Source organism: Cyprinodon tularosa, unplaced genomic scaffold, assembly GCF_016077235.1.
Source record: "Cyprinodon tularosa strain WSP-4 unplaced genomic scaffold, ASM1607723v1 ctg46, whole genome shotgun sequence".
In the NCBI taxonomy this organism is placed as follows: Eukaryota; Metazoa; Chordata; class Actinopteri; order Cyprinodontiformes; family Cyprinodontidae; genus Cyprinodon; species Cyprinodon tularosa.
In genome coordinates, this window is record NW_024039185.1 from 975,894 (window position 1) to 994,305 (window position 18,412).

General features: G+C 37.1%; 1 protein-coding gene across 1 annotated transcript in view; it reads right to left on the minus strand.

Annotated features, from left to right (window-relative positions):
* Positions 1-14,271, minus strand: part of wdr90 (WD repeat domain 90) — a 33,817-nt gene extending 19,546 nt beyond the window's left edge. The window contains exons 1-19 of the mRNA XM_038300928.1: positions 13,984-14,271; positions 13,772-13,863; positions 11,161-11,337; positions 10,914-11,052; positions 9,766-9,936; positions 9,429-9,555; positions 8,951-9,018; positions 8,166-8,278; positions 7,789-8,019; positions 7,127-7,189; positions 6,982-7,050; positions 6,773-6,883; positions 5,356-5,501; positions 5,199-5,256; positions 4,476-4,594; positions 2,998-3,159; positions 2,779-2,909; positions 2,454-2,570; positions 58-293 (exon numbers count right to left, since the gene is read on the minus strand). Coding sequence (XP_038156856.1) covers positions 58-293; positions 2,454-2,570; positions 2,779-2,909; positions 2,998-3,159; positions 4,476-4,594; positions 5,199-5,256; positions 5,356-5,501; positions 6,773-6,883; positions 6,982-7,050; positions 7,127-7,189; positions 7,789-8,019; positions 8,166-8,278; positions 8,951-9,018; positions 9,429-9,555; positions 9,766-9,936; positions 10,914-11,052; positions 11,161-11,337; positions 13,772-13,863; positions 13,984-13,996 — 2,343 coding nt within the window. The 5' untranslated portion in view covers positions 13,997-14,271. The remainder of the gene's footprint in view (positions 1-57; positions 294-2,453; positions 2,571-2,778; positions 2,910-2,997; positions 3,160-4,475; positions 4,595-5,198; positions 5,257-5,355; positions 5,502-6,772; positions 6,884-6,981; positions 7,051-7,126; positions 7,190-7,788; positions 8,020-8,165; positions 8,279-8,950; positions 9,019-9,428; positions 9,556-9,765; positions 9,937-10,913; positions 11,053-11,160; positions 11,338-13,771; positions 13,864-13,983) is intronic.
* Positions 14,272-18,412: the final 4,141 nt, after the last annotated feature.

Here is an 18,412-nt window from a genome sequence, read left to right on the forward strand (position 1 = left end):
GTATACATTTTTGACATACTATATATGAACCCATTTAACCAAATAAGATTAATGAACCTGATGCAAGGAATCCATGTTCCACACCCGCACCGTTCCGTCGGCTGAGGCTGTTGTTAGATGGCGCCGAATCCCATCCACACTGAAGCCTAGCACGGCGTCAGTGTGTGACCTCATCAGGGTGTTGTAGCCACGGGTGCTCACATCAAGAAAACCAAGGTTTCCGGAGGTGGTGGCTGCCAACACCTGTAGGCTGTCAGATGAGATCGACACCTCGCTCACTGGCCCTTCATGCTCTGGAAAACAGTGAAGCCCTCGTTAGGTTTGTTAGAGCAGTGGAATAAACACCTAAACTTCATGCTGAGGATTGCATTGAAAGAAATAAACACTCACACAGATGTTTTATCAGTTGTAGTAAGATTTTTCATTAAAAGCTAACAGTAAACTGAATCACGATGCTTTAATAGTCAGAAAACTGAAATCATTAAAGTAAATTAATAGGTTTTAAAAGCTACAAATCCCTTTCAAACTAAAGCTTTGATATTTGTTACTGATATGATTAAAAGAATAAAGATTTGCTTTTTTAAAAGGTTTTTAACACTGGAATTTATAAATACCGTGTAATACTAAAAGAAAAAAAGGTGCATCTTCTTTTAGTGAGAAATATAAATTATTCCAACACTTTTTCAAAATATTAAACTAAATATTCAAACGCTGTATTTGCAGCTTCAAAAACCCGGGAGCTATGTTCCACATAACTCCATCGCTTACACAGCGAGGTAAGTAAACATAAGTGTTATGCAGCTTTTTTGAAAAAGGTCACAAAGAGAAAAGGCAACTCTATATAATGACAGTTTCCTGGAATGTGTTGAAAGTGCTGTTATTTTCTAAGACTACAGCAAGGATTTATAATGACTCATATTCCACCTATTTATCCATAAGAAGTTTTTTAAGGCTTAGAGACATGTTATTTCTTCAACTTCAGCCTCTGAACCTCTTGTCCCAGACTCTTTCATATACCGTTTTGGGTTTATTTACTTTTTTTTTTATTCAATACTGTGTGTTAAAGCATCCTGGAAGTTCAGGGTTTTTTTTATGACAGAAATACATGTTCAGACTCAAATTTAAACAAAAAAAAAAAAAATCAACATATTTTTATGTTCTGGGGATTTAAGTCCAAAATCATGGCCTTGAATCTATTATCTGCACATTCCACAAATTTAAAAAAGAAAAAAAAAACTTAACTTAGTTTCTGACAGTCAGAGCATGATAATATTCCACTGAGTAATTCCTATATTTACTTAAACATCTACAGCATTTAGACTTGACAAATGAGGTGCACATATGCTGGTAATTAGTCCAAGTCTATCTGGAACTGGGACATTTTTAGCTTTGTTTATAGGGAGTCCTGTGATGAATGGTTGGAGTCATGCCTAACTGTAAAATGTTGCATCTAAGAGAAATTTAGTGTCTCACGTTCAGATGAAACTTCTGATCTAAACATTCATTGCTCCTACACAGAAAAAACATTCTGAAAATGAGTAAAATCTCTACCCTTAATTTCAGTAAGAAAATATGATTTTCTGCCAATGGAATGAGCATTTTCCCCTTAAAATACATAATTAGATATTGTACACTTAAAATAGAGACTGCAGTTGTTTTCTTATCTTAAATGTAAATGGCAAAGTGTCTCATCTGCACAATTTAAGAACAAATGTGTCACTTAGATTAACATGTTTTAGTGTAACTTAGAACCTTGTTAGGACGCAAAGATGCAAAAAGAGGAAATAGGCATGAAACAAAAAGAAAACTGAGTGACCAATTTATCAAAAACAATGTTTAAACTGCAAAAAATACTGTTCATAAGCTGATCAAAAGTTGAAGACAACTACCTAAAAAAACCAACTACCTGAAAATCTTTTTTATAAAAGAACTTGGTAATGAGTAACTGCACCATACTTAATCTGAGTGTTTTCAGAGAGCTAAGGGAAATGTTGCTCCAAGATGACTCTGAGGAGGGTTCATAAACGCTTGATTATCTGAAGAACAGTCTATTTTATTGTAACGGTTGTTTCCAGTTACCTACTTATTGCATTTTCTTTTTGTCTCACTCCCATTTCTTTTTTAGTGTATTTAAAAGCTCTAATTACAACCTTATTAAGTTGCAACATTGCAAAATTTTAATTCTGACTTTAAATATTTATTTATTTATTATGTAGATTATCTGAGGTGCAAACCCGACCCCAAAAAAAAAGTATGCTACAGTACTACTCATATGACCTTTTCCACTGAATCTATCATGAGGAGGAAAAAAAAAAAAAAAACACCAGCTGAACACAAGAAAATGTCAATCTGATCATGCATGCCCTACAGATTAAATGGTCGCCTGCAGAGTTTAAACTCCTGGGTACAGTTTGTTTACTGCGGGTAAAACCCATAGTCTCCTGCTGGCATACCAGCCTCTAAAAGGATAGCAGAGAAATCAAGGGTCCAGAGCCGCAGGAAGCCATCTTCGGAGCCGGTGGCGCAGAATGAGGAAGAGACGCTGATGCTGTTGATGGCAATTCCTGAACCTGTGTAAGAAATATAGATGCCTGAGTTACACATTTCAGCAGGAATACTGTAAATCTGTTTAATTAACTAAATTATGGAAGCTCAGATACAGAAATGCTATTTACACATCACTTTAAGGTAATCAAAAAATGTTTTTAGTTCTCCACAATAAAAAGAAACACTCCTGACTAACCACTGCAGAGCATTAGTGACCTTATTGAAACCTACCGGTGTTAAAAGAGCAGTTCTCCCTGCCGTCTGCATACTGCTGCTGTGCAGGCAACAACTTCCTTACGTTTTTAACAGCTACTCTGCTGTAGTCTATCTCAAATATATGGCCACTTTTAGTGCAGGCAAATCTGCAGGAGAATGGAAGAAATAAAAACCTTTACTAAGAATATCTTAATAGATTCAGATTAGAGAGGAAGGACATGTTGGATCACTCACAGCGTTCGATCATCAACACACTGATCAGAGGAGATCCCCTCTTCAAAGGTCACATCTGTGAAGTCCAGTGAGTGGTAATGGCCGAGGTTTACAGGGCAGGACCTCAGAGTCCCGTTCCGAACTCTCCACAGACGGATATTTTCACGACCACAGGAGACCATCCTGAAAGTTAAACAATTAGCCAGTTTCTGCAGCCTCACATATTCAGTATCTTAGAATCAAGTTATGTTGACAAAACATTTAGAATGCCTTATTACTGTTGTAGCTTCAGACTGTAAAACTGATCCTAAATTTTGAATGAATGTATAGTTTTAAACTGGTTAAACATGGAGCAACCAACCCTCTTCCTCTGCAGAGGGATGTTTCTCTATCTCTTAATGCACAGCATAAATAAAAAGGAAAACTGTTGTGTAAAAACTATAATCCAGGCTCCATTCCTCACATAGAAAACAGAACAACTTATTTATACTGAAATGTAGAAGCTCAAAATATTAGCTTTTATATTTGTAGATAAAGAACAGATAGCAAATACAGGAGTCTTCAACAAAATCCTAGAAAATAGTTTCTGCAGCTGTATGTTATCACACTGCAAGATTCAATATCACAGTATGTGTCCCACACTTACTCACACCTGTTTTTTTTTTTATAATATATGCAATTGAAACCTAAAAGATATTTCTACGGCTTTTTATTCCAGGAACATTTCAATTTTCCTGTTCAGCAGAAAGCAGCATCTGTGATTCACAAAATAATTAAATAAATACAAGTCAAACAGCTTTTTTTGGTAGCCAATCCTTGCTGTCCAACCACCACAAACCAAATTTACTCTAGAATGACTGGAGCTACTTTAACCTAGTCCTCTGTGATTAGTTGAGATGCGACAAGTGTCGGTTCTTTTTGCAACAAACATTCCAGTTGGTGTGAAATAAAGGATTAAAAGCAACCCATGCCCAGTGTTAAGTATAATGGAGGGACTGTGATGCTGTGGGCCAGCTTTTCCTCCAAACAGCCTTGTTAGAAAAGCATGCAATAATTCATTCCTTAAAATACAAGGAATGTTATCATGAAAACTTGTGCATCAGTCAGAAAAAATATACCTCTGTTTTGCAAAAAGATGCATGCATATGAGAAGATCCAGAACAAATTAAAACCTGAATATTAAAACCTTATAGAAGATCGAGGGCAGGCGAAAGCTCTACATTATACTAACAGGTGCAATTAAGAGTAGCTCCTCAGATTTTAAATAAAAAACATTTCAATAATGCAGGGTCCTACCAAGTAAATACCGTTAGATAAAGATACTGCAGACAAACATCAATTTATCTTTTTTACACATCCTAAAAGTGTTGCCAATAAAAATGGAGGCTCTTATATGTCCTGTTAGGATATCATTTCCAACTAAATCAGCAAACCAGTTATTTAAAAAATGTTAGCATAATGCCTCTTTTGCCTAAAAACAGTATAAATAAGCAGGCTACCTTGTGTCATCAAAGAAGGCAACCTTCATGGTAATAATATCCACATCTGTGTGCGCTTTGGCCAAGATGGTCACGTCTCCACCTCTAGAAACATTTAAAGTGTTCCACACCACCACCATCTAAAACAAACATAAAGATAAATCAAATAGAGAAAGAAAAACTGTTTGCTGTCCTGCTATATTAATTTATGCCAGCCTGCATGCATGTTTTTTCATTATTAATGTTATTCCACTGTTGTTATTTTAGACGGTCTAAATATGTTTAAATACGCACACAATCTCTCTCCATCCACTGGCTCTGTACCAATGCCTATTTTGTAGAAACATTGACTGCAGATATTTTTGCATGTCAATTTCCACCTGACTTTCAGAAGCAGTTAAAAAAATTGCTTTGTAGATGGTGAAGTTTGCCTATCCTCCATCCATGAGTTTGCTCAGATTTGTCATTAGAATATGAGCTCAATACGAATGAAGGCACACATGCAATAAAACTTTGCAGACGCTTTTTTCTGTATGACAAAAGCAAATCAATTCGCATCTTCTCTGAAGATCTGCTCTGCCCATACAAACCCTGTTTGAACATACATCAGTCTTCTAAAGATCAGGCTCACGATGTTTTTATAGCCCTTTGTTGCAGCCTTGCTAGTGAACCCAAGCATTTAATCTTTATTAAACTCATCACCTAAGTGTTTCTGGTTGTACATTTTACATTAGTGGAACTTACCGTTTTATTGTGTCTGTCTTTACCCACACCACAGAGAATGCCACCTCCAAAAGAGAAACTTCCAAAGGGAGGAGATTAATACAAAAAAGAGAAAGAATAACTTCACTGTCCAAGCAAAATAACTGAGGAACAGAATGAATTAAAGGTATAAGCTTACCTCAGAGAGCATAAAGAATGAGCATGAGCCCTAAACATTAACAGACGGTGTCCTTGATTGTAGTCCCATATTAGGACTACACTGTTGTTGCCATTTTGTCCTGAGGCTAGCAGTGTGGTATTTCCATTCAAAGCCAGAGTAGAGATCTATAGAGAGAAAACAAGAGGAAATTAATCTATTCATCCACCATTACCTTAGGTTACAGAGGCAACCATGGCCAGAAGGGAAATACTGCCCCTCCAGCCAGTTCTGGGCATGCAATGAAGGTTATCTTCCCATGTGGCGCATTTGCAGAAAACAATCCAGTGACTTCAGTCTTCTGACACAGTTGTGTGCCCCTTAGGTAAAGAAAAAAGTCAGAACCTCCCATTTTCGAAACTGAAAGAGGTGACCCATTCAGTCACGTTTGGTCACTGTGAGTCACCTTTTTAAAGAGATGCATTTCAGAGCGTAGCCTGTACCATACTTTCCAGACTTAAAGTCACACAAGAGTACAAGTGTTGACGTCACGCTTATACCAAGCTGGGTCGCGAGGGGTGCTGCTGCCTATCTCCAGCGGTCGACGTGCGAGAGGCGGGGTACACCCTGGACAGGTCGCCAGTCCATCGCAGGGCAACACAGAGAAAAACAGGACAAACAGCAATTCACGCACATACTCACACCTAAGGAAAATTTAGAGAAGCCAATTAACCTAACAGTCATGTTTTTGACTGTGGGTGGAAGGCGGAATACCTGGAGAGAACCCACACATGCTCAGGGAGAACATGCAATCCATGCAGAAAGACCCCGACCTGGGAATCAAACACAGAACCTTCTTGCTGCAAGGCAGCAGTGATCAACACTGCTGCACTGAGCTGACTAAAACAATAAATAAGTTACACAGGACTTATTTGGACTTACATGTATGTTAACATGAAAAGTTCAGATGATAATATTCTGACAAAAAAAGAAGAAATGGTGCCACCTTGAATTGAGAAGATTTATTGGACAGAATACATGAATGTTGTTCTGCAACCGATGTAATTACTCACAACAACCATGTCACTCAGGGTGCCGAAAAATGTGAAGCAAGAAAATGTGCAATACGGCAAGGTCATTCTTCGGATGCATATTTCACCACTCGCAACTTGTAGTCTGCAGAGCATGATTTTCTGTTCGGAGGCATTTTTTCAACCTTTGCATTTCTGTTTTAAAACTTAAAACAACTCTGTCATGTAAAATCATTTCAATACAGTGTATTATTTGAGAATCTACCAGTATACAGTATTTTCATGTATAAGTCACTCTAGAGTATAGATTGGCCAAAACACGTTAAAAAAGTGACTTATCTGCTGAAAAATAAGGTGAAATACTCTGAAGGTGAATTAAAAATGAGGTCCCATTCAACATGATCAAAGAAAATAATAAAGTACTTTACCTTATCAGTGTGCCCGATGAAGAATCTCTGCTCTCTGGATAAAATATTCATAGATACAATAATAGCGTGACACGGATACACCACAGCCTCCCCAGATCTGGTCCAAAGAGCCTGCAGTATAAGAGAGTTGTACTGTAAAACCTCCATATAACCCAGCTTCAAGTATTCAAACAGCCTTTTATTAACAGTGTAAGATGGAATTAACATACGCATCTGCTAGTGGCTCCTCCAAAGCCGATGATTCGACTGAGCCTCAAGATCGGGTCGGGAAGCAGCTCCTGATGAGGAAAGTAACAGAGAAAAATGAATAATTACTATGAAAGTATTTTTTGGAAGCTAATTAGCTGTACTTACCTGGTGTCTGCTTTCTTTGAATGATGGTAGAGATATAGGATGCGTCCCTGTGGTGCAAACCACCTAAAATTGAAGGTTAACAGTTAGTTTATTGTTAGTCTATGGGGTGACAGTGGCGTTGTGTGCAGGAGTTGCCCTGCAGTTGGAAGGTTGTTGGTTCGAGCCCTGGTTCTGGGTTTCGGCGCGTTGTGTCTTTGGGCAAGACACCTGCATTGCCTACTGATGGTGGTCAGAGGGACTGGAGGTGTGAGTGTACGGTAGCCCCACTTCTGTCGGTGAGCCCCAGGGCAGCTGTGGCTACAATGTAACTTGCCACCATCAGTGTGCGCGTGAATGGGTGAATGACTGAATGTAGTGTAACGCTTAGGACCTAAGCGCTATTGAAGTACAGGCCACTAATGCTAAGAAATAAACAGACAGACAAATTCTAAGTAAAATAATAGGGTCCAGTTGGTTTGGACAGCTTTTCTTTCCTTAGTAAATTAAATTATTACAAGCTATAGAAAAAACTATCTTTGTCTGATTTTCTTTTTTTGTTTTCATGGACAGATCATGCTAGAGTAAAAAAAAATATATAAAAAGATAGAAATTCTTGTTTTAATGTTTCTGTAGATTTAGTTTGGAGCCTAATTCTAGTCGTCCAGAACTACATGAAGCGTCACCTCGTCTTCACTTTCTTCTCCATGCATGCTGAGGGCATCTTCAGGATGCACGTACACGTGAATCCCACCATCATCCGTCACTCGGTGTGGCTGGGATGAGGCATCGTGTGAGCAGCAGTCGGTCGAATCCTGCAGCAGGTCATTATCACAGCGAGAACTACCCTTCAGGTTAGAGGAAAATCCACTCAACTCAGGCTCGCTGGATGCCACCGATGCTTCACTTCTTGGTAGCTGAGAAAAAAAAAAGAAAGAGCAGTCGAACAAACAACCATTTTTTGAGATTTTTTTGTAAAACATTTTCTATTTTCACTCAAAACTTTGTTCAGCGAAACAATATAAGGTAAATATAAAATATATAAAATATCACAAGTCATTACTAGTTTTGGGATCCTGATCTGCTGGCGGAGGGAGACTCTGTCTTGAACTGCTCTGCTAATTTTGGCAAAGTGGGCCTCCTCAGTTATTGGGCTTCTTTGTCCTGAAGCAGTTCCTGGGAAAACATTTAATGTAAATCAGTGATTTACAATTGTAGAAAAAACAAACCGAATTGCTTTTATGTGGAATAAAAACATGGACTGGCAAGTTACAACCTCCTTTCACAGGTGAATTAAAAGCCATTGTGAGCAAAAAAAAAAAAAAATAATAAAGCTTAATCAACTAAAATGCTGTTTTAAGGACGAGAAATCTGATCTTGTCTGATCCCAACATCAATCCCTGAAATCCATAACTATAGGCAGAAAACAAAACAAGAAGTACCTAATTAAATTTTTATTTGTTTTTCTAAATCGGGGTTTGGGTAATTTTGTCAAAGCAACCAGCCTTATCTCACCTGATTTGCATATTTCCATAAAGTAAAAAAGACATTTTAATCTGAACATGTTCGGAGTCAATTCAAATTAAAGAGACAGATGACAAAGTCAGGTAATGACAGAGGGCCACAATTACAAATAATAGCTTTTGGATCTAGTAAAGTAAAAAACACACAATCAAGATCACAGCTTCTCATCTCGCCACACATGTTGGTCTATGCAAAAAAAAAAAACACAAAAAAAAAAACATTTCTGCTGGTCTGAATCTGAAGGAATAAAGCTAATTTAAACAAAACAAACTAAGCCCTAATTGAAGGGGGTGCAAAAGGCAGTGGTTGTTTGAGAATCCTTACTTGCTTTTGGCTTCAGATCTTCTTTTTGAATGGAGTCAAATGATAGCTTTGAGCCTTCTGAGGGAAATCTGTTGAATAAAATTATCTGTGGTCATTATTTATAAGTTTGCAGAATAAATCTGATTAACCCTGAAATATATTTTGTGTGGAAGTGAAAAGGAAAATCCAATCTACTATGCCATTTTTTTTTCTATCAGAACAGCATAGATATGGGAATTCAGAATAGGTCACATCATAACCATGATTTTAGCAATGCTAAGTGAACTTAATATATGTAGTATTTTTTTTTTATCTTACCATTCGTACAAGAGTTAAAATCCATCTCATAAACTGACACACTCAACATGTTACGGTAGGAAGCTGGAATCTAACCCACAACCATTACAAATTGCAGGACAATTCCTATTCTAATTTAGCCAAAACTATCCTGATTATGAAGAAAGAGGTTTAGAGCTGATTTTCCAATAGGTAGCCGTACTTTATGTGGTCGTAAAGATCATCCCAGGAGCTTCCTTTAGGAACTGGGAATGACATCTCTCTGGGAATTGGACCTGTTCCCTGAGAAGAAGACAGACCTCTTTGCTTTGCTTCATTGAAGGTGATTCCTGTAACAAAAAAGATAATAGTGTTGTATTTAAAACAATGAAAGCTATATCAAAAATGACCTATTTTGCCTTGATCGACTGAATTTCATATCATGCCACACATTTTCTACAGTGGGTAGTTATTTTGTTCATCATAACATATGGTGGTACAGATAGGGAGTCAGTAAACCCTTGAGTAAAGACCATTCCTTTAATGGGTTCCATTCTAACCTGGATCAAGCAGCAGGTCGCTGGTGAACATGTTTTTCACCACCATGTTGGCACAAAGTTTGATGCTCTTGAGGTGACTGTGGTGACAATTGAGGTAGACAGAAAGCGTGAAGCGCAGATCCATCATCAGGCAGGTCCATCGCACCGAGGTAGGAGCCAGCCCCACTAAACCTGGATAACATAAACAAAGATATAAGATGCTTTACCTGCTACTGAGAGGGGAGAAGGAATTGAGAACAGCACTCTGTCTCACTGCTCGCTAAGATTGGTAACTACACTCTGTTATGTGGAACAAAAACTACGCCATACCGCTCTGCTGTGTTGGGAAGCTCTGAGTTGTTCCAAGGAGCATATGCAGATGGAGCAATAAAAGCCAGACTTTTGAGGACGTTACTCCAAAAACTGAAGTCTAAAAATGTTAAAACTGCATCAAAATACTTTCACTAGTTAAGATTCTACAATGAGTGAGTACACTGGGTGCATAGAAGCTATGTTTGTTCCTTATAATGGTGCATTTATTGCTTAATTCTCACAATTTGTTCACTTCAGTTAATATATAAAGCCAGGTAACTGATCTAACTTGTGCAATTTCTAATATACACAAATATATGTTTTTAAATCGTTATGTCTTTAGGTAAATCTATCCGTCTTTGGTAAATTGTTTTAAAAAACCAGATGCTGCGGTCATTCAGGTTCCTGTTGGACCAATGGGATTTGGCAGTCTGGCTTCACAATCACGTAAAAATAGAAATGAGTCAAATTTTTCCCAGAGGTTGTATAAATACTCTTCTTGATTACAAAAGCTCTTTATATGCTGTTCAGTTCGCAGTGGAACAGAGGCAGATGATATTGCCAATTTGTGACTTGTAAAGCAGATTTTTTGGACCATTTAACTTGTTAATGTCTAGACAAAGTCCAGACCTTAATCCAAATGAAAATTTATCGAAAGTTAAAGATCACGGCAATTGACAATGGTCTATATGATATTCAAATATGTGGCTATATTGACAAAATGAAAAAAATAAGAAATAAAGTGGTATAAATACATTATGCATGCAAATTTTTTTTTATTAAAATAAAAACTAATTATTATGTGGTGTAAATATTTCAAAACCCTTGGATAAATAAAGCCTTGTTGATTTTATTACCATGCCGTGCAGATCTTGAAGTATTCTCATAAACTGAATCCTTTGCAGCGCCACAAACGAATGGAAACTGAAGCCATGTGGCCGTTGACTTGAACTCTTTGAACATGTTAGAAAAGGAGATACGGACCAACTGACCCTCCTGCAGAACACATTGAAGTAGAGTGATAAGTTAATGTCATTTAGATAAAAAAAAAAAAAAACTAATTCGTCATTTGTTCAACTAAATCTGTATAAGTATGTCTCGTACCTGTACAGCAACATCAAGGTGGACCATAAAGTATTTTCCAGGAGTGGGCCTAAAGAGAAGGTAGAAGTAGCGACCGGTCAACCCCAGTGAGTGGTTTGGATTTTTGGGAACTAGGATGTAGCTGTTGGCTGGAACAGGACCCTTGATGCGAAACACTGAACATTTTAATGTCTTATCCTGCAAAGACATAAACAGACAGGAACCTGAGTTTGATAAAAGTAATGATCGTTGTTAGGTTTATTTTTTATACATTATGTTCATTGTTAGTTTGTTAGCCAGATTGGACAGAGTAGAAGGCCTTTCTTCACATGGTGGATGTCACTGTGTGTACAGAGGCCATCTAATCAGGACAGCCTTCGTGTCTTTAAAAATACACAGGATATGGTCACATCTTGGAGCCAGACTGATAAAGGAGAGCTTTGTGTAATCCTGGGGTAAAGAGGCAACATGCATGATGTTTAAGGCATGGATGGTGTGTCAGTTTCTGATACAGACATCTGAGGCATCCACCTGATGCAAAATATGGACTCATGAGGTATAAGAAGGAGGAGATGACCTTGTTCGGCGCTTAATCTTTGCCGGACGCTCGCGGACATTTTTTGAGCCCACAGCTATGCAAACTCCAAGCCATTTCTCTGTCCTGTAATGACCTGACCTGGAATAAATGCTGTTACTTTTTTACTCCTGTTTTATATGGTTTTACCCAGGTTGAGTTAAGAGTAGAAAATAACTTGCTCCCAGGAAAGGAACCGGTAGGGATGTTTCGAGGCGCAGCTGCCTTCAGGGGGACCTAACTTCCATATTAAACATCGTAACCAAATTTCTTAGGACAAAAGCTGATCGTTAAAGGAAATGCAGTTATTTTTATTGAGGTCAAAAGAAGACAGGCAAGTAATGAGGTACTATATTTCAAGCTTAAAATAAATGTTCAATTAAATTTAAAATGCAAACATTTTGAGATCTATTTCAGGGTTGATATATCCAGTTTTGGTCTGAGGTGAACAAACAATCCTGATGTAAAGGGATGTCCAATCCATTTTTCTTTTTTAAATAAACGACTCAAACTGTTGTTTTCCAGGGGAAGGATATTCAGATATCTTACTTTTTTTCCATATAAACCATGGGCATCAAACCTAGGGTTGTCAAAAGTATCGATACTCAAAAAAGTATCGATACTGAAACATTGTATCCGGATACAATACTCATTTTCAAAAGTATTGATACAGCCATCTAAAGTGCAGAATAGTGGAAAATGCACTTTCAGAACACAAAGCATAGCCAAGGAAGGAACACTTAATTTTAATCTTGTAAGTTTTTTATCAAGCTTGCTTAATATTGTGCACAGCATACAACCTCAAATATTATTCTTATTGTTTTTTTATTTATTTCTTGTATTTTTTTAGTAATGAAAATATTTCTGTTGAATTTTAGAGTCTTTGTTTTTATCCTTGTGGTATCGAAAATGGTATCGAGTATCGAATATTTTCCTTAGTATCGGTATCGAGTTAAAAAGGTTTAGTATCGTGACAACCCTAATCAATAAAATAATTGCATCTTAGTATTTGACCATCTTTCTAGGTAAAAGAGCAGTGGCAAATTTTCTGACCTGTGTTTCAAACATGTTCACGTTTACAACCAGCCTGAGGTTTTGGCTGTTAATAAAACTTCCAGAAACTTAATGCTGTATCCATTTGTATTCAAGTTTCAGTTCTTAAGCAATTGAATTGAGGTACATTTCAGAAACTTTAAAGTTTTCCATCTTCTTTAACTATCTGCTTTAAACAATGCACCAATAGTGCTCATAGTGAAACAAACCCACACCATAACGCTGCCATAACTAGTTCTCAGTGGCTCTGGATGTTTCTACTCCAGACTCAGTCCACAGTTCCGCAGGCCCCCCAAGGTCTGGAATCGGCCCTTCTCTACAATCTTCCTCAGGGTCCGGTCACCTCTTCATGTTGTGCAGCTTTTTCTGCCAAACCTTTTCCTTCCCACTGAGGTGCCTTGATGCAGCACTCTGAGAACAGCCTATTCGTTCAGAAATATCTTTCTGTGTCACTTCCTCTTGCTTGAAGCTGTCAATGAGGCCTCAGGAATCTTTTGCAGGTGTTTAGAGTTAATTTGTTGATTCAGATGATTAGGTGCATAGCTCGTTTAGAGACCTTTTTCATGATATGCTAATTTTGTGACATAGCAAATTTTGGGTTTTCCTGAGCTGTATGTCAAAATCCTTATTTTTAAGACAATACAAGACCTGAAATATTTCAGTTAGCGTGCAATAAATCTAAAACATATGAATGTTCCAGTTTTATCATTACATTATGGAAAATAATGACATTTATCACAATATGCAAATATTTTGAATAGGAACTGTGGCAAAACGTGTTACTGAGCCAAACTTAAAAGGCTGAGAGAAGATCTACTGTAAATTGAATCCTGGATAAATAGGTGTAATTTTAAGGAAATACAAATATATCATTCAATTAATTTGGGCTGAATAGAGAAAATTGTAAAAAAAATTAAAACAAAACCTTAAAATTCCCAAATTAACAAAACCTTCCAATCTATAGGTGTGAAAGGCAACCAAATAGACATTAGGTAGAAGAGTTACCATATAAGACGTGACATCCCCAGCTTTAGCAGACCTCTTCCATTCCTCAACTTTAACATGTTTGAATATGTTTACATAAGGATGCTGCCAATCTGAAATAATCAAAAGAGCGACAACACACATTATACTTATAAACAACTGTTAAACTACCGCAGTGTAAGCTGTTGTTAGAAGATATGGACTGAGCTGAGAAAGGAAAGGTTTGTTCTTACCTGCTGAGGCCATTGAAAGATGCTGTTAATAAGGCAACCTGTTGACGCTTCACTTTGTTATTTTGCTAGCAAACCTTCATTCAGTTTACGAAACAAACGGCGGGACAAAAGCTCCTTCTGTTTTTCTAAATTGGTTTATAAAATTATAACGTTTCGGACTCCATTCGTTATGAAAAATACTTTTCTACAGTTCTGACATTCTATGAGCCGCATTTAACTTTCCTTACTTCAGTCTTTATTTTTCTTCCCGCTTCAGCCTCCGCTGTTTCTAGGGAGAACGTGATTGACGTGACGACATGACGCAAGTTCAGAGGGATTCTGGGTAATGAAGTTTATGAAAGAACAAAAACCAAAGCGACAGACACATTTATTAAAGTAGAGAGATCTCATATTTTACTAAACCTTAAAAAGATTTTCACACTATTTCAAATTATATATTTATATATATATATATATATATATATATATATATATATATATATATATATATATATATATATATATATATATATATATATATATATATATATATATATATATATATATTGTTTTGTTTTGTTTTTTGTAAGGCTTTATTTTCCTTAACATATCTGCATATTGTGCATAATTTGGATTTCTTTTCTTTCAAAAAATAACATATAATCTTAAAATAGAAAATAAACTTGTAGAAACAAAATATTAGCAGTTCAGATTTTTTTAAATGCAGATAACGCTGTAAAATATCTACTTGTGGAACAGCTTCTTTTTGAATGTCAATGTAATGATAAGAAATAATTTGTTATCGGTTTTCACAGCAGTCTTTTCACTAGAAACTAGAATGCTACCAACTTGCTGCAAACAATATGTGGAGCTTGGACCCAGTGAAAATAATTCCTGAATTTTAAAATCTGTGAAAAAACTTAACATTTTGTAATAGGAGGTACCCATTAGGACCTAATTGCAAGGAGTCCTGCTATTGAATTAATGAGACAAAATAAATATTTAGGCCATAAGGACCTTAGTTATTTGCTATCTCACGTAAAGGAACACAATTTTCTTTTCTTGTGAAGAATGCATAGGACTCCAGCTACTTGGAATACATATTGTGATTATTAAAATACATCTTTACCCATGCATTTACAATGTAAATAGTCTGAATTTATGCAGCCTTTTTCCAGTCATACCAATCACTCAAAGTGCCCAACGCTAGAACAACATTCACATAATCACACAGACATCCATACATTGATATGCAGATTGGTATGTAGCCTTTCATTTTCCCCATTGCATCTGCTTAGAGAAGTTAAGCACCTTCTGCCTCATGTTGCTCCAGAGAGTCCCATTTATGCCTTCGTTATCTGTTGCTTGGATTTGTGTAACTCCTTATATTCAGGCCTCCAATTATGGCTTGCAGTTGGTTCAGAATGCTGCAGCTTGTTTCCTTACAGGATGAACAATCTTGAGTGCATGAATCCCATGTTTGGTTCTTAACCCTGGCTTCCTGTTAGCTGCAGGATTTGCTCTAAGATTTTGTTGGTTTTCAAATGTTTTAATGGCATAGATCCCCTTTTTCTTTCCGAGCATCTGCGAGTCCATGTTCCAGTTGGTCAACACAATCAGCAAATCAAGTAACTTAGGTTGTGCAGAGATGATGGTTGAAAACTAGAGGGGGCCAAGCATTTGCTGTGGCTGTGCCAAGACAATGGAATAGTCTTTCTTTTAGTCTTTGTTAAAAACCTCTCTGTTGTCACTGGTCTTTAACAGCAGATTCTTCTATTATTTTGAGTAGCTGTTGGTATTTTACCAGTTCTTATTTCTTATCATTGTTTTATGTTGTTTATTTTTTATCTTGTATATTCATATTGGCTTAATTAACAGCATTTCCATCAAGGGTATCTGTATCAAATGTAATATATAGATAAAATTGACATTGCCATAACTTGAATTTAAATGCCTTGCAAACGGGCACATTGACATGTTGCAGGTGGAACCTACAAGCAAACCATCAACTCTGATATAACAAGACAACTTTTCTACCCTCTGAACCACAGTCAATATAAACACAAACATCCTTAACTTTAAAATAAATAAATTCTAACAAGCAAAAACAAGCTTAAGCATAATTATGTTTGCTTCCTTAGAAACGCCTCAAAAGAAAAGAACATTGATGAGAAATGGACAAGAGAACTTGTTTAAGAAACTGAAGAACCCAAATTTGGAAAAAGATATTTAGATGTAAGCATAAGCGTCGTTAGACCTATTTAAGGGTGGCTTCAGCCACCCTTTCTTTGGCATTAGCCACCCTATAATTATTTTGCAATTTTAAAAAATATATATATTTTTTTCTGTATTTATTTTTTCCTCATATTTTCCCAAAACAAATGCAGTAAAGGACCGAATAAAAGCCATAAAGAAGACAAGTTAATCTGAACAATCATAGGCGTAACTTCCTTAAGGACTGGTGTGGAAATGTCCCCACCAATATTTTGTACACGTATTTTGCTTTCGGTGCTGTGTATATCTGATTAAAAAACCCCATTCATGCCGCTCCTCAGAAAGAAAATAAAAAAAAAGTTCTCCCCGCTGCTCACCGTCCACAAACCCCGACAAAAAAACTCAGAAAAAAGAATCTGTTGCCTCTCGCTTTCTCCCCATCACCCCCCTCCAACCTCTCCCCATAACATTTGAATTGAAGATATCCGCAGGTGACGGGTCGGGTTCGGTCGTCATCCTAACGGGTTCGGGTGGGTGCGGGTTGGTAAAACTCGACCCATGCTGGTCTCTAAGCTACACTACATTCAGTATCGTTGCCATAGAAACAGACAACAGCGCCAATATATCAGAATTATACTAAAACACACGCAAATAATTTCCCACATAAAAACAGGACTTTCAGTCCATTACAGTTTTCCGTTTTTAGAGGGTTGTTTATTTTGCGTTTATTAAGTGATGGCTGTGGTATATTAGCTTTCACTGCTATAAGCTTTCGCAGCAGTGATTGATTAATTTAAACACCTGCTCTACTGATGGTCTATCAGAGTTGGCGTTTAGGTTGAACATAAAGAACACCTTTTATTTGAAGCTTCTTGTAGCTACTGTTTTAATCCCGGCTTCACTTAAAACTTTTTCCTGACTTTGATAGTGTTGCCATTCAGTAGCAAGCACTGCGCCCCTTTTTCTTTTATATGTACATTTAAGATTTAGCGTGTTATGTTGACAACTCATGAGCAAGCTGCTTTTTGCAATCTAGCAGGAAGGTAAGGATAGGATCTTGCAGGTGTGACGTCACTCTGCAGGGGGTCCAAAGATAAAAGATTTAAACAATTTTGGCATTGGAATTTCAGATTTAAGGGAGTTAGAAAGTTCACTTAGTAAAAGTGCAAATAATAAATCTGATTACCGATTACTTTTAAGCTGGTTGAACATACTGCGACAGACTGGTGACCTGTCCAGGGTGATCCCACCTCTCACCCAGAACGTGGCTAGAGATATGCACCAGCACCTCCTGATCCCACTGAGGGATAAGGTTAAAGAAAATGGATGGTTGAACATAGTCCGCTCTCCCAGATTCTATCAAATCAGTATTGATACCCTAAGGGGCGGATTTAGGAAATTTGGGGCCCTAGGCAAAGACAGGCAGGGGGCCCCCTGAGAAGTAAACCCATAAAACAGACCCATTCTACAGATAGAGAAATGTTAATAGAATAGACATCCATAATTTGTTCTAGGTTTTGTCCCTCTCTTCTTGTCCCTTTTTCCTCTCTATTTATCAGCGTTCTGATGGCATTTTAGCCAAAGGATTTTTTATCAAAAACATAATTAATGTGCACAAATAAGGATTAGTTGTATTAACCATACATGGAAACAGAGTTTTATGGGGCCCCCAGAACTTGGGGCCCTGGGCAACTGCCTAGTATTGCCTAATGGTAAATCCCCCCCTGGATACCCTGCTAGTGGATGTTCTTGACAGAAAGACGGAGTTGCTTAATCATATTCTGCTTAAGGTCCCATAAGATCTTGTCCGAGTCCTGGTTTAAAAGTAAATTAATTTTAAAAAGTGACCCAAAATTGACTGTCAATAAATGTTCTACAAAATTGATATATTTATTTGATTTCTTTGATTTGTACTGTCTGTTTAGATTTATGTGATATTTTTTGCACAAAATATATAAGTGAATATTGTAACAGTTATGTTTTCAACTGTAAGCATTAAATTGATAAATGTTATTCGCATTTTTTTGGCTTTATCCTTTCCAACAAAAAAAAAAAGGCGTCGCGCAGGTAGCTCCCTTTCCTTATGAGCCGTCCCCACCAACTTTCAACACAAAGTTACACCCTTGTCTTAGACAACGCCTTAGCAGGTGCACTGAAAAAATTCGGCGCACGCATTATCTTCTAGGGGCTAAGCCACCCTTGTCTCTTAAACCTAGAGACGCCCCTGGATGTAAGG